Source organism: Schistocerca cancellata, chromosome 9 (genome assembly GCF_023864275.1).
Source record: "Schistocerca cancellata isolate TAMUIC-IGC-003103 chromosome 9, iqSchCanc2.1, whole genome shotgun sequence".
NCBI lineage: Eukaryota > Metazoa > Arthropoda > Insecta > Orthoptera > Acrididae > Schistocerca > Schistocerca cancellata.
The window spans coordinates 299,340,651-299,368,485 of record NC_064634.1 but is presented as its reverse complement, the minus strand read 5'-3'; the positions used below and the strand labels follow the sequence as shown (position 1 = coordinate 299,368,485).

Below are 27,835 nucleotides of genomic sequence, written 5' to 3'. Positions count from 1 at the left end.
CAGAAAACATGTTGAAAAAAATGGAAGAGTGGAGAAAGTGGAAAAGTGTATAAACTGAAGAAGGCAAAAAGAGGTACAGGAAACTGAATAATGAATTAAGAAGAGAAACTGAAGAAGCAAGGGAAAAGTGGATGAAACAGAGATGCGACGAAATAGAGAAAACGGAGAAAGAGGGAAAGTATGAAATGATGTATAGACTGGCTTGTGAGTTTTTGAACGCAAAAGAAAGAGGAATAACATGGAAGTAGAAAGAGCAGATGGTACTCTAGCAGAAGAACCACAGGAGGTTTTGAACAGATGGCAAGAATATATTGAATGTCTGTACAAGGGGGATGAAATGTAAAGTGAAATTAAGGTTGAAGAGGAGCAATATGTGATGGAAGATAGAAAGGGATTCACCATCTTGGAAGCAGAAGTAGAAAAGGCACTGAAGGAGATGAAGAATAGGAAGGCATGTGGAATTGATGATTTGCCAGCAGAACTGTTGAAGAATCTGGGAAAAAAGGCAAGAAAAGAAATAGTCTACTTCTGTAACGAGATATATGACAAAGAGGAATGGCCCGAGGACTTCCTTGCAACAGTTATGATACCAATAGAGAAAAAGAGAAACTCTAAACAATGTGAAGAGCATTGGACCATTGGTCTAATTTATCAAGCAGCTTAAGTCTTGCTGAGAGTGTTGAATAGAAGGCTATATGGCAAGCTGGATAGAGGGATTGCAGAGCAGCAGTTCAGATTTAGAAGAGGAAAAGGAACAAGAGATGCTATTGGCCTGTTAAGAACTATAGGGGAAAGATATACGGAAAAAGATAGAGAAATCTTTGCTGTTTTTATAGATTTAGAAAAGGCTTTTGACAGAGTTCAATGGAACAAGCTGATGGATATTTTGAAGAGGAAAGAAGTAGATTGCAAAGAGAGACAACTGATACAGAATCTATATTTACACCAGAAAGTAAGGATAAGGATTGGACATGAAACGTCAGAAGGAAGCAGCATTGATGAGGTGTTAGACAAGGTTGTTGCCTTTCCCCACTGTTGTTTAACACATACCTTGAAGAGATTATTGCAAAAGGCTTAGATGGGAAAAGAGGAATATGTATTGGTGGAAAGAGAATAGAATGTATAAGATTTGCTGATGACATGGTATTAGTGGCAGAAAGTGAGTGGACAGTGAATAACATGCTGAAAGATCTGAATGAAGCTTGTGTGGAATATTGGATGCAAATAAACACAGCAAAAACAAAGATATTAAAATAGGACAATCTATCATTAGCCAAGTAAGTGCATTTACATATCTTGGAAGCACAATAACTGAGGACTTGAGATGTCACCAGGAGGTGAAAACTTGAATTGCCATAGCGAAGGAGGCATTCAACAGAAAGAGGAGACTCTTATGTGGCAAATTAGATAAAGGTCTAAGGAAAAGTCTTGGCAAATGTTTTGTCTGGAGTGTGGCACTAAATGGGGCAGAAATATGGACACTGAGACGAGAGGATGAAAAAAGGTTAGAACCATTTGAGATGTGGATGTGGAGGAGAATGGAGAGAATAAGCAGGATGGAAAGAGTGAGTAATGAAAGAGTATTGGAAAGGGTTGGTGAGAGATGTCTGCTGAAGATTGTAAGAGGAAGGATAAAGAACTGGTTGGGACATTCATTGAGAAGGGAGTACTTGCTAGCAGATGCTTTGGAAGGATTGATTTGTAGGAGAAGACTTAGAAGAAGAAGAAGGAGATAAAAGATGGTAGACACATAAAGGGAAGAGGAAATTATGCAGACCTGAAGAGGCAGAAGACCGGACAGCCTGGAGAACTACCACGTGAAAACCTGCCTTTTGGCAGAACACTGATGATGATCTCACCAGTCTTGCATATTGATTGGGGATTGATTGGTTGGATGTGAAATATCTATGTTCACATTGCTTGATGAATAGCCCTGGAGGGCCTTCAGCAGTTTTCAGCCAGCGTACCTCCCCCAGCTTAGGATACTTTACCATTCCCTTCTACTTTTTCCATGCAAGACAAACATACTAATGGCCATGTTGACTGTCTGTCTTGTTTATTATACAAGAATTTTATTGATGTGACATTCTCAGCATGGAGTGACTGATGATCTGATATTGTGGTTCCTTAAATCCACCAGCAAAATCCAATCCAAAATATCATAGAGAAATAATGTTTCACTAATGATTATTCTACCTGTTTTTCCACAGTGTGTGTGATCTTGCTGAGTGTAATAAAACAGTTTCACATATGAGTGGTAGTCATAAAGTTCTAATCATCAGCTTGATAAAATAAAGTTACGTAATTAATTTCTTGCTTTCCTAGAAAACAGTCAAATCCAAGTGCTGTAGTACCATAGCATGCAGATCAACGAGCTGAAACAAAATGGTGCAGCCCATCTCCAATTCGTCAGACTTCATGACTATTCCTCGCATATTGATTGCCATAAATAACATTTTAAGCCTTGTTCTTGAACAGTCTCCACCTTATACTTTAAGAATTCAATGGAATCCTTTAGAAAATCGTACACTATTTATTTCAATCAAGCTTATCGATTATGGATACAATAGAACTCTGTAACTACATATTAAATTGAATGTAACTAAAGATGTCTGGGACTAGTCACATCACTGTGACATAGGAAAACACCTTGGTGTATTGTTTTGTGTGTTGGTTATTTTTAAAATTTTCTTGAAAAATCAATTTATTTACTCATTGCTGCATTATGAACAGTATTAGTGGTAACATCCAGATGGCAGCTTCCATTCTCGTTGCCTATCAGCCACGATGCTAAGCACGATTCACCATCATTCAATCTTTATTATTATTATTTCCCTGTAAACGCTGAGTGTTACCAGAACATCATTGCTCAAAGATATAACACTTATGGTGTGGAAACACATCTGTGGTTTTGGCATGCATAATATAAATGTTATACAGGCTATGAAAGTCACTATGGTGCAGCACAGTCTTTATTACACAGATCGTCATTTGGTAGTGCCCCATCGTTTGGTAGTTAACAAATCCAGTTCATTTGAAGTTGTTATAAAATGTACAACACATCAAAAGAATCAACCAGGTAGTCAAAAACCAAGCAAATCCGTGAATAATGTGTAGGAGAGCTCTCCAAAATGGTCTAGTTGAGATCCAGTAGACAGCCAAGTCATGAAAGTAAGCAAGGTGGAGACTTTAGTACAGCACTATTCAAAGTGTCTTGCAGCAGCCCAGCAGTCAAGTTTTATCTGTGACTTGATGTCAGTGGCCAGGCCCATCGTGATAGCTTGTAGGTGCTTCTTATTGGCCACTGGAGGATTTGTTGATGGTGGATAATGCAATATATTGAACTTATTGTCAGATGAGAGAGAGAGAGAGAGAGAGAGAGAGAGAGAGAGAGAGAGAGAACATTCCTACCCACTGTAATCAGTGGATAGGGCCAACAATGGGTAGTGTCAGAAGTGTCCCTGTCTGTGTATGATTGCTGTCTGAATTGGGGAGAGGTGTGGGTGCGCAAACCGGCTAAAGGTTCGCTGTTCATCTCAGCGTTGGTGTCAATGTTTTCTGCTTGCAGCAGGGGTATGTATCTGATGTTGGAGTCAGCAGAAGCCAGTGTTCCGGTCTCCGGGGCTGTACTGGATGTCTCTGGTGCTGGAGGTGGAAAAGGGTCCCACTCTATGGGTGCCATCTACAATGGCACTGAACCTAGTAGTGGTGTGTGCCAGGTGCCTAGAAGTTGTATCGAACTGACTCCAGGGTGTGTGGCGGTGGTCTCGATGTGGAAGCAACTAAGTGTGGGTGCAGTTAGATGGCGTGTCATACCTGGTTGGTATGTCACACCAGCATAGTGTCTTCGGCGTGCAGCTCTAATGACACTGGTATCTATTGTGGGGTCTTTCTGAAGATCAAATATCTTTGGCCAATGAGTAATGGGGGACAGAGGTGGGCTGGTGTTGAGTGTGTTCTAGAGGGTCCAGTGTTGTCGGCCACACATCAGTTCTGCCATTGTGTGCCTCTGTATTGGTGTGGTCCTTTCGGAGGCCGACATCTGGTTCAGGACATCAGCAGTGGTTGCAGCTGATAGCATCTTCCGCATCTGCACCTTAAATGACCGGACAGACTGCCTGGCTTCACAGTGGGAGGCTGAGTGGAATGGTACCATTGGGAGCATTATGCCATTCAAAGAGCAGACATCTTGAAACGTGCTCTATAGAAATTGAGGGCTATTACCCCAATCAGTTGTTTCTGGGACCCTTCAGTGCCGGGTATTTTCTGCAAAGTGCTCATTTCTATGGTATTTGAAATTCAGACTGCATATGAAAACTTGGAAAATAAAAGTCTATGACAATGGGTCACATTTTTCTAAGGAAGGGGCCAGTAAAGTCCCCATAGAAGCATTTCAATGAGTGCTGTGGTGCACGCTGAATGTGGAATCATTGCAGGAGTGCTGACTAGGTTGAAGCACAGATCTCACAGGGGCAGGCTGTTGTCTCAGTATCCTGCATGACGCTGGGCCAGTAGGCATACAACCTTGTTAGTGCCTTCATGCTTGTCATCCCCCAGTCATCAGTATGCAGGAGGTTTATGGCATGCAGATGCTTTGACAGCAGGATAACCACCTAAACATTGTTTTCACCCAGTGTCAACATCTTTACTTCCTGTACCATCACAATTTAGTTTCTTTGGGAAAAAATATGTATGTAGTTTTGAAAGGGAATGGTGAGAGACAATCCACCCGACGTTGGCAAATGTGTTTCATAACTTGTGTCTGGGGCTAGGGTTCCCAGCCCTTTTTTTTTTTTTCTTTTTTCTTTTTTTTCTTTTTTTTTTTGTGCCGTTTTTCGATTTCCAGTTGTATCAGACTTGCTCATGCAGAAGGATTTTGTCTTAGTTGGCTTTTATAATTGCTCTGCACAACTCCTTAAAACCAATTGACAAACCTTTAACACTCCCTGTATCATGGGTTGGTCGGCAGAAAGTTAGTAAACGGCGCTTTCTGGTTAGCACGCAAATACTGCAAAACCTGGAGACTGAAACAGTGCACAGAATCATTGTTATTAGAAGAAGAAAAAAGAAATTTTAGGGAGGTTTCTCCCTTCTATGTTAACTAATGCGTGGAGGATACACCAGATTTAATAGATACTGTGAATGGATTCCACCATAGAACTTTTCTAATTGAGATGGCTGCAATTCACCAAGTAGGTAGAAAATCCTCTGAGAACAAGGAAATAAAATGACTATTGTTCCCTTATTGTAAGGTTGTTCTGACGTGGTAGGATTTTGTAGATCCTAACATGAAAGCATTATGGAAAGTACAGACACGTCAAGACACTACAAAACTAAAGAAAACAGTGAGAATGTAAATGGTAAGGAGAAATTGGTGGTATTTGGTGTGACATTCAGCACACCTGTATTGCAGAAGTACTTAAGGTTTGGATGTATGTACTTGAATGGTGGATTCATTAACAACACATTCCTTTTGATTATGGATGCAGCAAGTAAAGATGTGCGAGCTTAAGATCATAGAAGCAGTCCGTTACGGGGCACTAGGTTGGCTGCTGCAGCTTACAGGACAACTAACATAAACTTTTCCTACACCAATGTTGATGAGCTGCCATTATTCATCAAAGTGGATTTAGCCTCCTTGTAAGTTTTAAGATCATTTTATGTGGCTTATATAATAATAATGAAATGTGATTATTCATATCAGTTTGATTCCAAATATGCTGTATATAGTAGAGACTGGGATCTTTCTTGTTACGTTAGCTGTTCAGCTTCCCACATTGTTTCATACTCTTCCACACTATTGGATGCGCTTTGTATGAGAAAGAATCTGCTAAAATTGATATATGCTTTCCTTAGTACAGCAGTACTTTTAGTGGTATGTGCCAGCAGCCTAAGGTTAAATCTTGTTTCTGACCTGATTTCAAGCTCAAATTTTCATTGTAGACTGCACTTGATTGTAACACACAGATGTTGGTGAATGCTGCCAGCAACTCTTTCTGTATGTTGCTTGCATATATGTTTATAATTTAAAGTGGTTTATCCCTTTCCCATCTTTTCTGAATCCTTCTCAACCTCTCGCCTCCTCCCACTTCTTCATTGTCTATGCATGAAGTTGTTCAGTTTTCTAATGGTCTTGTTCTCTTATAGGAACCAAGCTGAAATGTCCCATACATGTCGTGGAACAATAAGTTTGCATGGTGCATTAATACACACAGAAGATTCATGTACATTTGTTATATCAAATGGTGGCACTCAGACATTTCACATAAAGGCTGCCAATGAAGTGGAACGTCAACGATGGGTTACTGCCCTAGAACTGGCCAAAGCTAAGGCTATCCGAGTGATGGAGTCAGGTAAAATGCATTTTAATATAAACTTCTGCAATTTTTTTTCTTACCACATAATATTACTTCATGTACCTTTGGAGTTTGGTTAAAGAAAATAAAAGAAATAAGCTGTAGTTCTTAATGTTTCTATTCAAATATTTCTTTTTTGTCATAGGTAGAATGAGTAGCCTTTACTAATATTAAAATCTCTCTCTCTCTCTCTCTCTCTCTCTCTCTCTCTCTCTCTCTCTCTCTCTCTCTCTGTTATTGGGACACAATGGAAGATTATCATAATTTGAACCTGAAACTGTCCAGTCATAGTTTTTTTGTCATTGAGATATTTTGAATTGCTTATGATTAATTTTCTCTTTTATTTGTGTAGCTGCTGTGTTACACAACACTCTCAAATGTTAGGCAAGATTGCAAGCTAATGGATTAAATCATACAAAAAGGGCAGTTTTGTCAAGAATTTCAAAGAAATAACACTGTTGGGTGGGCTAGGGGGGGAAATCAAGTAATGGTTATCTTTTTGTACACAGATAATGTTTTTCAAAGAAGAAGGTTTAGTATGCATTGAAAATTGCACATTATGATACAGTAAATACAGTAGGCATACTTGTTTCAGTCATTGAAGTTAAGACTTCAGCTAGTTTTATCAGTTTCTATGGAAACTTGTAAAAATAAATGAATCTTTTCCTCCAAATGGGACATTTGAACCTTTGTCAAGAAATTGTGTAATAGGCTACAAGAAGCACTAGAGTGTAATCAGGTGCCATTAATTTTCAAGGAACTGGAATGAATAAGAAGTAGAAACTGTGTGTGTAATTCTGCAATTGTGGACTGGAGATATTTACATAATACTTTTGAATTGACATACTTCAAGCTGAAATATTGAATTATGTAATGAAAAGTCACAGATTCACAGAGATTAGCTCCTGTCTTGGGTATTTTAAGAATGACTATTTGGAAATGAAAGAAGCATATTCAGAATAAAATCAGGTTGTGGCCTTAATCATTCCCGAATTGTCAATTTGTGTGTGTATCAGGTTTCACAAAGAGTTTGTAGTTACAAAAACAAAAGTGGCTGACAGTGGAAGATCAAACAATGGAAACTCCGGGTAGAAATATCAACAATGTAGGAAATTCATAACAGTTAGCTTGAGAACAGAAGGATTTTTTTTTTTTTCATCTAAGGGCTGCACAGCTCACCTGCTGCAGCTTACAGGACATACAGAACAAGCAACAGAACACTTTATCTGTGCCAGTGTTGATGAAGTGAGGTGTGTAGAATGAATGTTGAACTGTTAACTTGGGTGTTGTACTGACCATCATGGTCAGAGATGTGTTGCATGAACCAGTTCCATAGTTTCCAAAAGTACGGCAAAAAAGAAAAGCAAAACACAAGTTCCTTTCTGTTCAAGCTGCCACAAAGTGTTCATATTTTTATTTTATCCTCTTTTCACCATTTAGTTATGCTAATCAATGATGCCTTCATAATGTTTGTCCATACTTGCTTCATCATTTTTTTGTTCTATGTGCTTCTTTATTTACATTACCTGACATTGCTATTTTGAAGTAAGGATACCCACAGTTTTGAAATGCCTTTCTTTTGAAACTTAGTATTCTTTGACTGGGTGCAGTGATATGAGAAGTCGTATTAACATGAGAAATTCATTTAATTGAGTATAATTACTTTTATTTTGTAGTGTGTTCTGAAATCGTGTGATACATGTAAGAATAACACACAGTTGGCAATGCTTCCACAGAGTTTCTTTCACTTATGAGCTGGTTTTCAATTTGTGAGGCCATCATTGATTTCAGTATATTGTAGTGAAAGATATACAGTTGGTATTTTGTTGTAGAAATGAAATTAAAATATGTTTCAAATGATCAGTCACATTTAGCAAATTTTCATGTTTAATTGTCACATACTCTTAGGAGTTTTCTGTTAAAATTGTTGGTTAAAAGCAGCATTCTCCAGTCTTTCATTTTTTTAGTAATTTATTCCAGTAACTGTATACCCATTGACGGATGCTCCCATTATCACAGTGGTACTGTAAGTTTGTCTCACTGCTGTCTGGAAAGCCCTAATTTTATGTAGATTGATGGTCCACATTGTATCTTAACAAGGCATCAGTATATTCAATAAGGTTAAGTAGGGTCATGGCTTCAGGAACATCAGACACTTCTGCAGTGTGTTCTGTGTATATTTCTGTCACATTATCGTAGTGCTAAAGGTTATATATGTACCTCTGACTTTTGATGGTTTTTACTCCTTTTTTTTTACACTACAAAATTAGTGTCACAGGAGGAGCTGAAGTCTTTAGCAAATTCTAGATGTTGTTTTTGTGGAACACAAAAAATTTGTAAAAAACATGGTGGCTTTTTCAGGTGTCACCCGAGTAGCGTAAGAATACTCTTTGGATGGTGGTTAGTGGTCTATAAATGTATTATAGACATTGTAAATAAATCATCAGGTATTTCTGCCTCTGCACTGAAAAGTGCTATTTCTTAGTGTTCCATTAATTGATGTAATATTGTGTTCAGTTTTTGTAATGTGTGGGAGTATAGTATTGGTGAACCAGGCAGATTTAAATATCAGTTTTCATATGCAATTAATCTTTGAATACTTATTTCACTTGTACAGATACACTTAGATGACCAGTTTAGCATTGACTTCTGTAATACAGTGTGACTATGCAGCAATACAAAGCTTATTTAAAAGACTACAGCATGTAAGATAATTTTTAAATGGAGATTTTAATATTTACTCCCTTTAACAGTGATCAGCGGCACAGTTAGAAAAGTCCTCCTCTCTAACCCCCCTCTTTCAGAAGTATCATTATGACTTTGCTGACAATTATGTCAATGAAAATAATAATGAGAACGTGTAGCTTTTTTGAAAGTTTTGGGCTTTCTGCTGATACTGTGCAACATAGAAAATAAACAGAAACCATTTGCATACAGCTGAATAATATGTGGTATATAGAAACATCTATCTGTACGTTAACTTTCACTTGCTTTTAAGATATTGGTCTTTTTTCTAGTTTACTTGTTTCACCAATCATCAGCGGTCTATGCTTCCCAGTTACAGCACCGCTCCACATGCAATCTTCTGTGGGGTGATATTATTGGCTGCCTGTACATGGGATGGTAGTTCCCTAATCTGGCTGCTGCTAGTCTCCAAACAATGGTGCACTATGACACAGAATGTTGAAGGGCTCCATTACTTGTTCTCAGATGATAGGCACAGATGTGAAAGGACTGCAGTGTGATCCTCCCTTCTAGTGATCAGATGTGGTCGATCACAACCTTGATGAGTATACCTGCCCTCACATTCCCATGGAGTCCAACACTGTCACATCTGAATGACTCAAAAATCTGAATATTGCACAATTTAACCAATCAGCCAAATGGAGGACCACAATGAAATCTCTTTCAAGCACTGGCAGTAGCTGATAATACTGTCTTACATGAGCATACATCATCTCCAAGTCCTTCAGTGTTCACTCAACATCTGACACTATTCCCACTCTTTATATACCCTATCAGGACGGGTGACAACACTAAACATGAACAACATTAATGCACTCTGGTGACCTCCTACCTTTCACAGGGAATTGCAGCTCTATTCATTTACACATGTGCCAATAGTGTGTACATGTATTAAGTTACATTGGCATGCTAACATCTCTTCACTTTTTTTTGAGCCAGTGTAGCAAGTTTACTTTGCAAAAGTACAGAATATGATAAATTGTTTGAATCTTTATGATGGTGCTGTAATAAAATAGCCACTGCCACCCTCCCTCTCAACCCCACTAGGGTAGACAGTTTCTTAGAAAATTAGCAATAAAAATATCTTTTTGCACTTTAGTGTTACTTCTCATGAAGTTGAAGAAATGAGCTCTACCAATGTCAGCATTGTTGTTGTTGTTGTTGTTGTTGGTAGTGGTGGTGGTGGTGGTGGATGAATATTTTTGGTGACACAGGTTAAACCTCTCATTTTGATTAATTTTCACTAAATGATTTGCTGCACTGGCATTTGTAAGTAAAATGTGTTAGTAACATCAGTTCCTACGTGCTCTGTCGTAAAATTTTATTGCGTGATTGGATGTCATCAGCAAAGTTTCGAGCTATGGCATCAGCAGAGTTTCCCACTATTACCAAATTGACCATTCCTTGATACCTGAGATGCCAGGATGTGTCCTACCAGCTTAGTCTGTTTATTTTTATTATTTTTTTTTTTCTCTAGTTGCGGCATAAATTTCTTTCTTCACCCAATTTGATTCAGCACCTCGTCATTAGTTGTTTGATCCACCCATCTAATCCTTTGCATTCTTTTGTAACACCCATCCCAGAAGCTTCTACTATCTTCTTGTCTGAACTATTTATTATCCACATAGTACTTCCGTACAAGGCTACACTACACAATTAAATTCCTAATACTTAAACTTACACGCAGTGTCAGCAAATTTCTCTTTTTCAGAAATGATTGTTTTGCTATTGTCAATCTGCAGTCTCCCTACTTTGGCCATCATCAGGTATTTTGCTGCTCACACACCAAAATTCAGACTACGTTGCATTGCCCTGTTTTTACTTTTGTTGATGTTCATATAATGAAATCTTTTCAATACATTTTTTCCTCAGTTGGGCCAAAGAATGGTAGACATTATAATCCAACATTTTGAAAGGGGAAGGTCCAGGCTAGCTGCAAAAGTTAAATATTCTTTATGACACCTGTTTCAGCTTTATTCCTATTCTCAAGTACTATCTAGTTTAATTTGACATCCATATTGCATCTGTAATAAACTGTCATTGTCTGATTCATAGTGACTATGTAACACTTGGTAATTATAAATGTGTGTAATATTTTTTGACACTTATTTCATAATTTGTTTACTATAAAGTACAATTTGGCATTTATTTATTTATTTGGCACTTGTTTAATATGATGCTATGTGTTTACAAGACAGTGTGAATTCTGTTCAACTGCTCTTCCAGATCATTTGCCATCTCTGGCAGAATTACAATGTCACTGGAAAAAGTCAGTGATTTAATTTCTTCCCTCTGAACTTTAATCCACTTTCCAAATTCCTCCTCCAATTACTGCTTTTTATTCATATTCTTTAACTATTATACTGCAGTTTGGTTTCTACTTTTCACTCCCAATATTTTATACCTGCTACCATTATAATTCCGAAGAGTATGTTCCAGTCCACATTGTCAAAAATTTTCTTTAAATCTGCAAATGCTATAAATGTTTGTTTGCTTTTTGTTAACTCTTGTTTTGAGATGCCATAGAGTCAGTATAACCTAGCACATTCCTACATTTCTCCAGAACCCAAACTGATCTTCCCTGGTGTTGGTATCTACCAATTTTTCTGTTCATATGTAAATAATGTGTTTCAGTATTATGCAGCCGTGACTTATTAGGTTGACAGTTCAGTAATACGTCTCTCAGCATTTACCTTCTTTTGAACTGGGATTATTACATTCTTCTTGAAGTCTGAGGGTATTTCACCTGTCACATATATCCTGAGCACCATATGGAGTAGTTTTATCATGGATGATACTCAAAAGAATATCAGTCATTTTGAGAAAATGTCATCTATAGCAGGGGCCTTGTTTTAAGGTCTGCTTCATTTGCTGCATTTTTATATTTTCTCCTTTCATTATTATCTTTTATGATGTTATGCCAGATTATCTACTGGGGCATGTGTTTTGGTCTATTTTATCCTCTAACGCCTTCATTATTTCATCTGTCAAATCTACATACTTGCCTTTTATTGTATTCCATTCCCCTATTTCAGCCATTCATTGCATATTGATCCCTTTGAAGCTCCCAACAGAGTCTAATTCCTTCAATTTATCCAGGTCCTGACTCCTTAAATGCCAACCTTCCTGTAGTTTCTTTAGTTTTAACATTCAATTACACTACTGTTTGTAAAAAGTGAAACACTAAGAAGCAATGGCCTGCAAAATGCCACAATAAGAGGATGCTTAGAACCATAGTAAGTGGTTTAAATAACAGAGAGGTGGCATGCACGTAGTCCCAACAGTGCCCCCTTTTGTGTAACCGTCAGTGTTACGCAATGCTCAATCAGTGCAGAGCCATCATGTGAAGTGGACATGTGGTAACGGAGTGTCACTATGCCACACAAACATCACAGGGTGAAATATCGGCATTTGAATGCATTCAAACAGGACAGAATGATTGGTCTCCAGGAGACGAGTCTGTCATTCCATTACATCACTGCTTATACAGGGCCTGCTGCTTCAACAGGGAGGCATATGTGGAACCAATGGAGAGAAGGCGGCCATACACAGCTATGATGGGGTTTGGGTGGCACAAGGTGATCACAGTGTGAGGTGACTGCCATCTTGTCCTCTTGGCCATAATGGACAGAACAGCTTTATCCACAGCATTGGTGCAATGTTGGAGCATTGCAACAGGTGTGGACATGTTTGTGTCAATCTTTCTATGCTGTCTTCTGCATGCTGTACTGGTGACATGCATGCCATTGTGTCAGGTTCCATTGCCCAGAACCCACTATACCCAGAATTGCAATGGGCGTATGAAGATCTATGCTGGCATATGCGTTTGATGCCGCCATGATGAATGCAGTCTGCCAGACTCTGTTGTTGAACGGCACAGTGGACATCTACATCTACATCAATACTCTTGCAAATTATATTTAAGTGCCTGGCAGAAGGTTCATCTAACTGTGTTCACAATAAATCTCTATTATCCCAATCTCATACAGAGCGTGGAAAAAATGAACATCTGTATCTCTCTATGCAAGCTCTGATTTCCCTTATTTCATTATGATGAGCATTTCTCCCTATGTAGGTAGGTGTAAAAAAAAAAAAAAATATTTTTGCATGCAGAGGAGAAAGTTGGTGATTGAAATTTCATGAGAAGATTCCGTTGCTATGAAAAATGCCTTTGTTTTAAAGATGTCTACCCCAAATCCCATATAATTCCAGTGGCACTTCTCGCCTATTTTCCGATAACCCAAAATGTGCTGCTCGTCTTTGAACTTTCTCGATGTACTACATCAATCCTGTCTGGTAAGCACCCACATTGCACAGAATTATTCTAAAACAGGATGGATAAGTGTAGTGTAGGCAGTCTCCTTAGTAGATCTGTTACATTTTCTAAGTGTCCTGCCAATAAAACAGTCTTTGGTTAGCCTTTCCCACAACATTTCCTGTGTGTTCCTTCAATTTAAGTTGTTTGTACTTGTAATTCCTAGGCATTTAGTTGAATTTATGGCCTTTAGATTTGACTGATTTACTGTGTAATTGAAGTTTAACAGATTCCTTTTAGCTTATGTGGATGACCTCACACTTTCCATTATTTAGGTTCAATTGCCAATTTTTGCACCATAGAGAGATCTTTTCTAAATCATTCAGCAAATTGTTTTGATCTTCTGATAACTTTACTAGTCAATAAATGACAGCATTGTCTGCAAACAACCTAAGATAATTGCTCAGATTGTCTCCTAAATCATGTATATGGATAACGAACGGCAAAGGGCCTGAACGCTACCTTGGGGTATACCAGAAATCACTTCTGTTTTACTCAATGACTTTCCATAAATTACTATGAACTGTGACCTCTCTGACAGGAAATCACACATCCAGTCACATAACTGAGATGATATTCCATAAGCGCGCAATTTCTCTTGTGTGGTACAGTGGCAGAAGCCTTCTGGAAATCCAGAAATACGGAATCAATCTGAAATCACTTGTCAGTAGCACTCAACGCTTCATGCGAGTAAAGAGCTAGATGTGTTTCTCAAGAACAATGTTTTCTCAATCCGTGTTGACTGTGTGTCAATAGACTGTTTTCTTTGGGGTAATTCATAATGTTCAAACACAATATATGTTCCAAAATCCTGCTGCATATCGACGTTAATGATATGGGCCTGTAATTTAGTGGATTACTCCTACTACCTTTCCTGAATAGTGGTGTGACATGTGCGACTTTCCAGTCTTTGGGTACGGATCTTTCATTAAGCGAACGGTTGTATGTGATTGATAAGTATGGAGCTATTGTATCAGGAACTTAACTGGTATACAGTCTGGACCAGAAGACTTGCTTTTATTAAGTGATAAGTTGCTTCACTACTCTGAGAATATCTGCTTCTATATTACTCATGTTAGTAACTGTTCTTATTTGAATTCTAGAGTATTTACTTCGTCTTCTTTGGTGAAGGAATGTTGGAAGGCTGTGTTTAGTAACTCTGCTTTGGGAGCACTGTCACCAATAGTATTTTCATTGCTATCACGCAGAGAAGGCATTGATTGTATCTTGCCGCTAGCATACTTCACATACAACCAGAATTTCTTTGGCTTTTCTGCCAGGTTTTGAGACAAAGTTTCATTGTGGAAACTGTTATAAGTATCACTCATTGAAGTCTGCACTGATTTTCGAAGGTTCTGTAAGAGATCGCCAATCTTGGAGGTTTTGTGGCCTTAAATTTGACATGTTTTTTTGTTGTTTCTGCAACAGCGTCTGGCCTGTTTTGTTTACCATGAAGGATCACCTCCATTGTGTCTTAATTTGCTTGGTATAAATCTCTCAATTGATGCCAATATTATTTCTTTGAGTTCAAACCACATCTGGTCTACACTTACATTTGTTAATTTGGAAAGAGTGGAGATTGTCTCTCAGGAAAGCTCCAAGTGAATCTATATTTGCTCTTTTGAATAGGTATATTTTTCGTTTAATTTTGGAAGATTTATACTTGCAGTATCCAATCTCGCTATGACAACCCTGTGCTCACTAATCCCTGCATCCGTTTTGATTTTTTTTATTCGTTCAGGATTATTTGTTGGCAAGAAGTCAAGTTTGTTTTTACATCTGCTTACTATGCATGTGGGCTCATGAACTAACTGCTTGAAATAATTTTCAGAGAATGCATTTACCACAACTTTGGATTATGTTTTATGCATACTTCTGGATTTAAGCATGTATTTTTGTCAACATATTGAGGGTGAATTTAAGTCACCACCAACTATAATTGTATGTCTTGTGTATTTATTTGAAATTGAACTCAAGTTTTCTCTGAACCTTTCAGCAAATCTATCATTGGAATTGGGAGATGGGTAAAAGAATCCAATTATTATTTTATTCCAGTTGCCAACAATGACCTCTGCCCATACTAACTCACAGGAACTATCTGCTCCAGTTTCATGACAAGATAAACTACTTCTGACAGCAACAAACACACCATCACCAACTGTGTTTAGCCTATTCTTTCAGAACACCGTTAGGTTGTTTGCAAAAATTTCGGCCAGCTTTCAGCGCCTATAATGATCTGAGCATCAGTGCTTTCTATTAGTGCTTGGAGCTCTGGTACTTTCCCAACACAGCTATGGCAATTTACAACTGTTATACTGATGGTTCCTGTATCTACATTTTTCTTGTGTTTAGTCTGTTCCCCTTGAGACTGAAGTAATTTTTGTGTTTTCCCAAGACCCTCTAACCTAAAAAACCACCCAGACCGTGCCACAGCCCCTGCTACCCTTGTAGCCACCTCCTGTGTGTAGTGGACTCCTGATCTATTCAGCAGAACCTGAAACCCAACCACCCCATAGGGCAAGTCGAGGAATCTGCAGCCTACAAGGCTGCAGAACAGTGTGAGCCTCTGATTCAGACCCTCCACTCAGCTCTGTACCTGAGGTCCTTAATTGGCCCTGTCGACTATGCTGCATATGGCGAGCTCTGCTTTCATCTCGCAAGAAAGACTGGCAGCCTTTACCACTTCTGTTACCCGCTTGAAACCAGAGAGATTCTCTTTTGATCCAAAGCAACACAGATCGGTGGTACTGACATGAGCCACCACCTGCAGTAGGCTGCACCCTGTGCTCTTCATGGCATCCAGAATGACCTGTTCCACATCTGGAATGACTCCACATGGTGTGCACATGGAGTACACTTTGGCCTTCTTCCCCTTCTTGGCAGCCATGTCCTTAAGGGGCCTCATAACGTGCCTAACATTGGAACTCACAACTACCAATAATCCCACCTTCTGTAATTGCCCAGATCTTGCAGGCTGAGAGGTTTCATCTGAAACAGTACAGGTGACGGCATCTGGCTGGGCGACATTTCAGCCACAGACAGCATGTGGAACATGTTTGTCAGACTGACCGGAGAGGCCTTTCACGTGGCCCACTGGGAAATCTTTCACTCTCCGCCCTGAGGTGACCTCCCACTCAACCACAGGTGAGGGGTCAATCTCAGTGTGGGCAGTAATTGGGCTGCCACCACTGAGGACTGAATGGAGGACTTGGATGTGCTGGACATCTGTTGGATCCCCACAGCTGGCCCGCAACGACGACGCCCGTTCACTGCAGCTTCAAGCTGTGTAACCAAAGCCATCACAGCCTGGAGCTAAGAGTGAAGTGTCACCAACTCCGCTTGCATTCGCACACAACAATCACAGTCCATATCCATACTAAAGACCGTCAAAAATTAAACTACTCAGACAAACAGACTATCGACATGTTGTGCGGAGATCTACTGTAGACCTTGACGAAAATGCCAGAACTGTGTCTAATAAATTAGATTAATACCCAGAGATTCAAAACATGATCTACTGAATCACTCAGCTGAGACTGAATAATTCGCTCGTGATTTGGAACTTGTAATACGTCACAAAATTGGTTTATTTTCTGACACAAACGAAAATACAAGAACTGTGTCTATTAGATATTAAATTAATACACACAAACTCGAGAATCTAAACTATCAAAGTACACAGAAGAAATTATACAGTTCGCTCTTGGTTATGAACTTTTAAAAGTCCAAAAATTGGTTTCTTCTGTGTTGCTGCTTCTCTCTTGTCCGGTTACTGCTGCCTGACGCTATCAACTATGATGCTTTGAGGCACCATTGTGTATAACACATGATCTCACTTCTTGCATCTTGAGGGCAGCCTGCACAGCTACATGAGGGAGATTTTACAATCTGAGGCATTGTCCCTCCTGCAGGCCATTCCACATGCTATATTTCAGCAGGACAATTCCCGGCCATATGTGGTGAGAAATGTGCAACTTTCTTCGAAGGATCGTGGGTAACACTGTTTCCCTGGCCTGCCCATTTGCCGGACATTTCACCCATCAAACATGTCTGGGATATTCTCAGTTGGCAGTTTGTTCATTTTGGTCCTGATATAGCTTTGTGTATGTGACTACAAACTGTGTGGCAAAGTATTTCCCATCAGCATTTTCATGTGCTCTTTGGTTCCATTCCATGACGTCTAGCAGCTCTGATTGCAGCACATGGTGGCTCTATTGCATACTGAATTTCCGCAGTCACTGTGCAGTTACTGTTCTGTAATGCTAATCATTTGTGTAATATCGTGTTTCAAATTAGGGGAATAAATTATGAATAAATTTCATTATGATCACATCTCTCAGTCTGAGTGTTTCACTTTTTCCAAACAGTAGTGTATTAGCCAATAAATTATGATTGTGTACCCCTGGAAGAGTTTGCAGTTTAAAGCCTGGTTTCTAAATCTCCGTCAAATCTATGCCAGTTCTTAGTATCTCTTTCATGACTGTTAGTATTTGCAATGATTAACCTCTTTTTTTGTGCAGAATTGTAGCAGGCGGCTTCTCCTTTCATTGCTATGCCCCCAGCCTGTGTTCTCCAACTCCTTTCTGTTATCTTCCTGTTACTCTTATCCACTCTCCCGTGATAATTAAATTTTTGTCTCTCATAATTATCTGAATAGTTTCTTTTATCTCATTATACATTTATTCAGTCTCTTCATATATCAGTCTAGTTGGCATATAAACTTCTACTATTGTGGTGGCTGTTGGCTGTTTCTATCTTGGCTATGAATACACTTTCGCTATGCTGTTTGCAGCGGCTTGCCCATAGTCATATTTTCTCATTCATTATTAGACCTACTCCTGCATTATCCCTATTTGATTTTATATTTATACCCTGTACTTGCCTGACCAGAAGTCCTGTTCTCACTGCCACTGCTATTTACATATTCCCACTATATTTGACTTCAACCTATCCATTTCCCATTTTAAATTCTCTATCTACCTGATGAATAGCTTGTAACAATCCACACCCTGATCCATAGACTGCTAGTTTTTCCTGGTGATGACCTTCTGTTTAGTAATCCCTGTTTGTAGATTTGAATGGGGGGACTGTTTTAGTTGTGGAACATTTTACTCAAGAGTATGCCATATCCTTAAGTCATTTAGTATAGCTGCATGCCCTCGTGAAAAATACCCCTCCATTGTTGTGTACCTACAGTACAGCTATTTGTATTGCTTAGACACACCAACCAGTCCAGCTCAGCAACTTCCATTGTTCGTTGGTGAGGGTAGGGGGAATTGATTGTATTTATTGTGAAGTATGAAAATGCAAATTTAGTATTCAGATAATATTTTTGTTGTTGCAAAGTTTTTTCCCCAATCTTGACGCTACTTGTGAGGACCCACAGTCAAAATATTACAGGAAGAAAATGATTGACCTCTCCATAGCTGTTGTTAGGATACTTTAAATCACACTACAGGTTTGAGATTTAAAATTGCTAGACTTTTGTGATGAGTCCAGTTGAAGTCACATTTCCTGCTTTTTATCCAGTCTGGAACATATTGTATATCTATTCCTATTTTGATATCTAGGTGTGCACATAAAAACCTGTTGTATGTAGTGTTACCATCTGACCCAACTGTGTTGTCAATAAAATTTGATCAGAGTCAGTGTCCTATTCATTATGCTTTTGCCTTGTACTTAGCTAGCCTCTCATCAGATCAGTAGGTGATGTACATGTCTCACTCAGATGTTAATTTTTACCTTCATTTATGGATATCGCCTCTGATATTAGATTGCTGTCACATAGAAGCATAGAAGCAGATGTTTCACAAAGCAAACTAATCCTTAATTTGTAATATTGTGTATAGTAGTTGAGTGAGTTTTTATTAGCCCAGTGTCGTCCCATTAGCCTTGAACTACTGTACTGTTATTTCCTTGACAACAACAATGACCACTGTCAGTTTTAGGGATAGCTTGATTTTGTATTATGATTTAGCATTCTCTTAGTGATTCAACATTAGAACATCATCCAGTCAAATTGATGTTTAATTGAGGTTATGTATACACTTTCATCCTTCACCATATGTCATAGCATTCTTTGTACATAGAATAAAAAAGAATGTTCAGCACTGTACTCTACCTATTTATTTTTTTATTTATGTATTTATTTTGCTGTAGAACATTGTGGTTTGAAGTTACTATATGTGTCATAATTGCCAGTGTACATTTTCCATGTTTCGTACTGCATCATCTTACAGGATCTTTTTTTTTGTTATAGAGATACCAATTGAAAATTAGATTTAAAATATCGAAATTGGTCACGCGAATAAAAGTAGCCTAGCAGCATCTTGAAATGTTTTTGCTGCCAAGGTTTTGAGTGGTATCTGACTCTGACACAAACCTGCAGCTGTTTATTTGTTGTTGCAGAGGAAGAAGAGGAAGTGTTTGATGAGACAGGTCCAACAAGCCAGAAAAGTGACATGGAAACTGTGATAAAAACATTAGCAGCTAAGTTGGAAGACTTGCAGACATGCAGCGAACTCATCACTAAACATGGAGGTGCCCTTCAGCGTTCCCTTTCTGAACTAGAGACACTAGATTCAACTCAAGATGTTTCAGCTAAACTAAAGTCTGTTAATGAGAGGGCAACACTTTTCCGCATAACGTCCAATGCCATGATCAATGTAAGTTTTTTTAAAAAAAAGCATAATGCGATAAAACAAATCAAATTTAAAAGTCCCATTAATAATATGTGAAAAATGTAATTACTGTTATCTGAAAATCATTGTTCAGTTTATATATTTGCTCTTATAATATCCTTATAACTTTTCGGTACCTTCATTTAGGTTAGTGACCAACACTGTCACTTTCCTTTATGTCTGTGCATAATGAAGTTGTGTTTGACAGCTTACTGGCATTAGTTATGACTGCTTTAGCAGTTGGAAAATTCTAATTTGTTCTCGTATGCTGTGCATTCTGTTATCCAAACTCTACCATTTTGATAAAAATGTGCAGGCTTCTATTCCTGTCAAGTGAATTTATACACCACATTTCGAAGGGATTGATTTCTCATCAGACTTACAAACTGTGTGAGTCAACAGCGAGATTGACATACACCATTGACAAAATTAAGCACTCAGAAATTACAAATAATGAAATGGCCAACTATGAATGTCATTTTTCTCAAACATCACCAAAAGTTTCTGTGGAATTTCCCAGTACTATTGCCCTTGGCAACATGAGCAGGTTGTTCTTTTGTGTCTGACAACCAGGTATTTTATTGAAATCGGCGAGCTTTATGAACAATAAGAAGAACTGGAAATTCTATTATTTCTGTAGTTGCCACTTTTCATTGTAGGATGTTTTAGGAAAATTAAGTGTAGATCCCAAATATGGTGTAGGTATGTTGATATGCTTATGTGACCAACTACTACTCATATCAATGACACAGTATTTCTCCATCCTGCCTTCTAGTTTAGAATGGAGGCTGGGAAAAGATTTTCCGTTACACCATTAAACAGGCTCCCATATGGACGACATAGTAATAAGCATTGCTGATGCAGAGAAACAACTGAAAGACCATCGAACAGACTCCTTTATGGATGACATAGTAATAAGGATCCCTGGCATAGAGAACCAACTGAAAGAGTCGGAAACAAATAAGTCACCAGCTCCATATGGAATCCCAGTTTGCTTTTTCAAAGAGTACCCTACAGCATTGGCCCCTTACGTAGCTTGCCTCTATCGCACTTCTCTCACCCAGCACAAAGTCCCAAGTGACTGGAAAAAAGTGCAGGTGACTCTTGTACATAAGAAGAGCAAAAGAACAGGCCCATGAAATTACAGATCAGTATCCCTGACATTGGTTTGCTGCAGAGTCTTAGAACACATTCTCAGTTCAAGTATAATAAATTTTCTTCAGACTGAGGATCTTATGTTCATGAATCAGCATGGTTTTAGAAACCGTCACTCGCGCGAAACTCGGCTTGCTATTTTCTCACGTGACTACTGTGAACTATAAGTGCAGGTGTGAGCATATGGAATAGGTTCATAGATATGGGAGTGGCTTTGGAGACTTCTTAAATTATGAAACCCAGTATGTTGTTTCCAACAGTGAGTATTCATCACGGCCAAGGGTATCGTCAGGAGTACCTCATAGAAGTTTGATAGGACCACTGTTACTCTTTATATACATAAATCATCTGCCAGACAGGATAAGCAGCAGTCTGCGGTTATTTGCTGATGGTGCTGTGGTGTATGGTAAGGTGTTGAAGTTGAGTGATTGTAGGACAATAGATGATAACTTAGACAAAGTTTCTAGTTGGTATTATGAATGCAGCTAGCTCTAGATGTAGAAAAATACAAGTTAATGCAGATAAATAAAAAAGACAAACCCATAATGTTGGGATTCAGCATTAGTAGGGTCCTGCTTGACACACGTTGTTTAACTATCTGTGCGTAACATTGCAAAGCAGTATGAAATGGAACAAGCCTATGAGGATTGTGGTAGGGAATGCAAATGATTGACTTCAGTTTATTGGGAGAATTCTAGGAGAGTGTGGTTCATCTGTAAAGGAGTGTTTGGGATTGTACCAGGTCAGATTAAAGGAATACATCAGAGTAATACAGAGGTGAGCTGTTAGATTTGTTACTGGTAGTTTCGAACAATATGCAGAGGTTACGGACATGCTTCAGGAACTCAAATGTGAATCTCTGGAGGGAAGACAACATTCTTTTCGAGGAACGCTGTTCAGAAAATTTAGAGAACTGGCATTTGAAGCTGAATGCAGAATGATTCTACTGACTCCAACATATTTTGCGCTTAAGGACCATGGAGATAAGATACAAGGGTTCATACAGAGGCATTTAGACAGTCGCTTTTCCCTCGCTCTATTTGTGAGTGGAACATGAAAGGGAATGACAAGCAATGGTATGGAGTACACTCTGCCATACACTGTATGGTGGACTGTGGAGTATCTATTTAGATGTAGATGTAGAGGTAGATGTCCGATTGTATTCTCTTTATGAAGAATGGAAAACATTTATGCCCTTAAGAAGAGAGGTAGGTTCGAAATCTTCTGTGGTGGTGGTGGTGGTGGTGGTGGTGGTGGTGGTGGTGTTGCCACCATATTTTCCCCCTACTTGGAACTGTCACTGTAGATTGCATTGGCTATACGATGATATCCTCATTAGCAATTACATCAACAACAGCAGGGGGCCATGGCATGATCATGTGAGGTCTTTGGGAAATAGTTCACCGGTGATCATTCTTTTTTGGGAACCATTCATTTTACTCATTCACTGTTCATTTTTTATGTAACTGTGCTTGCTGCATGGATTTTAGATAATTTTTCCAGAAAAAACATCAAGTATATACAATTATTACTTCTGTATGGTAAGTTCATTGAATTTCCACAGCTGAATGCATACTTAGAAACTATTGCATTAGTTGGCTGAAGTGACAGGGCCAGTGACCGTAAACCGTGTAGAGAGAGGTTGTAGCTGACTGAATGGAAGTACGGATTACGAAACTTGTTTACGACACAGCGCAAACCACCACAGCCGTCATTCACTTTTGAGGCAAGCTCGTGATTGCAGTTGGTACAGTGTCTTAGTTTTCCATTTGTTTACAGAAAATATGTACTCATGTCTGCTTAAGTAATATGAAATAATTGAAAGTAAACTTGCATTTCCCAATCGAAGTTTATTAATATCTGTTTATTGTGCATGTGTAAATTAACTGTGCTACAAAGTGCCATACTACAAGTGTGGAAAGTGAAGATTTGGAGAAATCACGTCTTCCCACAAAAGGGGCAGAGAAATTGCATACTAAAATTAGAAACTTTGTATCAGCAACAAGGGCAACTAAGTAAATATGTTCAGAGATCATTGAAACTTCCTAAGTGAAACCTCCACAGTGTAGTATACATCATCATAGCTTTGAAGATCTTTATAGTTAAAAAACAAGAACAGTTTTTGATCAGTCACCAGTTGAAAGGGATGCCATGGTCCGTGCATGGAATCAGTCATCAGTTGCTTGAGAAAGAGAACTTCTGAGCAACTGCAGACGAGAGCGAATAGAGTATGAAAATCAACAATTCATTAATTTCATATTAATGCACTTAAAATATAAATTTCACACACACACATATATTTGAAAATGAAAGACAATTGAAGTTCACTACTAGTTCAGTGCTGATAATTCCATGCATATTGCAATCATCTAACTTACTACAGAAAAGAGCAGGAAAAAGTTGTCCATGAAAGTCATACTGAATGAATTTTTAGTTAAATCATTAGCTTCTTTCAAAAAAATGTAAAATCAGTTTGGAAGGTAGGAGACGAGGTACTGGCAGAAGTAAAGCTGTGAGTACCGGGCGTGAGTCGTGCTTCGGTAGCTCAGTTGGTAGAGCACTTGCCCGCAAAAGGCAAAGGTCCCGAGTTCGAGTCTCGGTTGGGCACACAGTTTTAATCTGCCAGGAAGTTTCAAAATGTAAAATATTTGTACTTTTAGAGATGTGTGTCATTTGATTGAAAACATGAAAGAACTGTCTTGTGGATTATCTTTCTGTGTTTCAAGGGAGTCTGTCATAGAAGGTGAATGGCAAAAGCCTTATATGTTCTGGAAAAGTTTATGTTCTGTGATGAAGTTGAATCACTTTTTTTACAAGTATGTGTGTCGAAGCATATCCATGTGCCACTTCAGAAGCCAGAAAACTGTATTTGGATTTCAAAATTCTTTCAAAACTTTATGATGATTTATGAGATAGTTGACAGTGATATCTCATGTTTCGCTTTACAAAAACTGAAAAATCATTTACTGCTCCTGTCTCCTGTTCTCTCGCCTTATAAGTTCTGAATCAAAAATTAAAACAGTCATTACACTGAATCATTAAGCAGAACCAATAGACGAAAATAAAAAGGGTTCAAGTAAGAATCGATCAAACCCCAAAAATTTGCATTCTTAAAGCTAATGCAGCAATACAGTGTTAATAAGTAGGTTGAAAGTAAAAAATGAAATGTTTCATTAAGAAACTACTTCTGAACATTTGAGAAAAAAGTAAAAACAATTTATCACTATTAAACAATTTATTGCCACTCTACAATTTTTTTAAATGGAGAGGTACTGCTTGCCCTTTTCCCACTGAGGCAAAATCCCCCCCCCCCCCCCAAGGAAAAGTATTCTAACCCAAGAACCCTGTAATATATTGCTCAAACAGTACACACACGTGAAAGACGAGGTACAGTGCAAATAGCAATACACAAATGGCCGGCGGACCATTGCACTCTGGCCTGTATGTTCATTAATTCAGACAGGGGGCTCAACTGTCAGGCTGTGTAGGCAACTGCTGTCATTTTGGCACCCTATGGGCAATCTGCAATAACTTGCGCTATTTGCCCGTCAATTCCTGGCCTTGTTTTATTTTATTTTTATTTTATGTGACACTCCACAGTGGTCCACATACATGTAGTATGGGAATTGTGGAAGTAGACCACTACGGTCGCAGGTTCGAATCCTGCCTTGGGCATGGATGTGTGTGTTGTTCTTAGGTTAGTTAGGTTTAATTAGTTCTAAGTTCTAGGTGACTGATGACCTCAGAAGTTAAGTCGCATAGTGCTCAGAACCATTTGAACCAATTGTGGAAGTAAATGAAACTGTTCACTGGTTTTGTAAGATATACAACAGATAGAGGATGTTGGGGTGGGAGTGTAACTTGCTGCTCTTCAGGATGTGGTACATAAGGTCAGGGAAAGATCTGGCCAGGTTAATGAGAGAGGATAAAGAGAGATAACAGAAAGGAGAGGCTTAGATTTTCATCTGACAACTTAAGTGTGACATGTTGCTTCATTTAGAAAAGGTGAGTCTCAGATGGGTGTAGATGTAGACAGGTCAAAACAAACTTTCAACAATTAAGTGGAAAGTAAGAATATAAGGAAGTCAATAAAGAGAAAAAGTTTTGTTCTTGATGCTAGATGCTTGATGAACCAGAACATAATACCAAGTAAATCACTTGTTTCAAACCAAGTGTGTATCTGTGTGACTGTCAATTTAAGATCACTTTAAAAGACTTCACCAATAAAGACACTGTGTCTGTATTGAGTTGACTGGGCAAGAGTATGGACAGAGAACTTGAACACAATGTAGAGCATGACCTGTTAAAGACTTCATTAGTATAGAGACATCCCAATGTTGAGTTTGTACCTGGTCGGAGATGCCATGACTAACCTCATGTTAACTCTTCTAGGAGGAGAGTTAATTTGGAGTCAGAATGGCAGAGTCACACGTTGGTGTGATTTCTGAGTCTGTCAGAAGATGGGATTATACTGGGCATCATGGCCTTAACCTCAACCAGAAACGGCTATTAACAGAAAAATTAAGGTGGGGAGACACTGTCATTAGTCATAAGTAGCATCTCACTTTTGTAGAGCAGAAATGGAGAAAATATGGGTTACAACATTCATTAGGAATTGTCATAAATTTAAGAACATAGATATTCATAAATTTAGCCAAGAATAGCATATGGAAGTCTGTACAGTAGAAGTGGCATTTCATAATAAATGCTTCATAATAGTGAATGTGTACTGGAGCACCTACAGGTAATTTTAATCTGCTCATAAATTACCTTGAAGCTCTGTTGGCTTATTCAGCAGTAAAAGACAAATAAGTAGTGGTTGCGGGTGATTTTATTGTGGATTTCCTTAAAAAAATTGTAGTAAGAATTTACTGCAGTGAGTAACATCATCCTTCAACTTGATTCCTGCTGTAAAGTTCACAAGTAGGTTAGCTAGTTGCTCAAAAACAGTCTTTGACAATGTATTTATAGATCTAATGAAAAAAATTGTATTACATAACCAGCAGTCAGTGGCCTCTCAGACTCTGATGTGAAACTCCTTCTGATAAATGTGAATGCTGGTCAGGATATAAAATCTGCTAAATATAATTTAAAGAGGGTGTCCAAGAACCCTGATATGTATTATTTTGGAAATTCTTTAAAGACATGACCTGGTGTGATTTACACAGTGCTCATGGCATGAATGAAATATACACAACCATTAATGAAGTCCTTACCGAATTTGAAAACTGCCTTTCCCCCAGAACTTAACTATATTACACTAAATTGTACAAAAAACCATGTATTAACTCAAGGAATAGAGGTATCTTGTGAGACAAAAAGGAAACTGTATCTGGAAATCAGAAAAAGCTCTGGTGTTGATGCTATAGCTCATTACAAGGCATACTGCAGAATATTGAAATAGTAAACTAGACAACAGTTCAAATGCATTGCATGAAATGGATAGTCACATCATATCACAAAATAAAGACAATATAGGATATGGTTTTCGAGGGGACTGGGAGGTCCAGAGATGAAGAGGAGCAGGTAGCATTAAGAGTAAGTGATACATTGGTAACATATGTATCCAGCATTGCAAAACTGTTTAACAAGCTTTTTATAACTCCTCCTGATATGATTGGGTTGCTAGGTTCAGTAGACGCTGCCATGGAACATCAAAAACAAATCATTACAAATAACTTCAGTACTATGACTGTAACCCTCACTACACCAATAGTAGTAATATCCACCATAAAAATCTATAAAATCAAAAACTTATTGTGCTTATGATAAAATATTAACAAGTTAATTGAAGATTGTGCTTCTGAGTTTAAACAATGGAAATTCCAGTTTGGAATATCAACAGGTTTGAGCTGCTGGAGGGGGCAATCCTGTGCGTGAGGTGTGCTTGCTTCTGTGAATGATTTTGAGTGTGTGTATGTGTGTGTGTAGAGAGAGAATGTTTTCTTTTCTGAAGAAAGCTTTGCCTGAAAGCTAAATCATAACAATCTTTTCAGTGCCTGTCTGCAACTCAATGTGTCATCATTACGGTGCGTCACAATTTTTCCAGTTTTTCTGAGTTTAGTGACATATTATGTTGCATGTGTAACCAGTCATTTTCAGTGAAACATTTCCTGAATGGTTGAAATGTGCAGAAGTTTAAGCCATTATTTAAGAAAGAATCTGAAGAAATAACATCAAATTTCTGTTCAATTTCACTTTTCAAAAATTTCAGAAAAGGTAATGCACCATCAGCATATTAACCATCTGATGACAAACAATATATTGTCAGTGTCACAGGTGGTGTTTTCTAAAGGGTTCTGATACTGAGAAGGCTATCAACATTTGCAACAATAATGCACTTAATTCATTAGGCAATAAATTACAGGCTGTTAGTCTATTTTGTGATCTGTCAAAGGCCTTTGACTGTGTAACACACAGTGCACTTTTAAATAAATTGTAATGTTGCAGTACAGCAGCAAATGATACAAAATGGTTCAGTTCACATCTCTGATAGAAAGCAAAGGGTGTCAATAGGAAAGATTCCTGTATTAATCTATGGGCATCATCTAACTGGAATTATTTATGTATGGTGCCCAGAAGGT

The 27,835-nt window shown here is 38.3% G+C and overlaps 1 protein-coding gene across 2 annotated transcripts in view; it reads left to right on the top strand.

The window, feature by feature from the left end:
* LOC126100286 (oxysterol-binding protein 1) overlaps window positions 1-27,835 on the top strand; it is a 328,991-nt gene that overhangs the window by 73,604 nt on the left and 227,552 nt on the right. For both annotated transcript variants that reach the window (XM_049910887.1, XM_049910886.1), the window contains 2 exons: window positions 6,148-6,353; window positions 19,825-20,081. In XM_049910887.1, coding sequence (XP_049766844.1) covers window positions 6,148-6,353; window positions 19,825-20,081 — 463 coding nt within the window. The remainder of the gene's footprint in view (window positions 1-6,147; window positions 6,354-19,824; window positions 20,082-27,835) is intronic.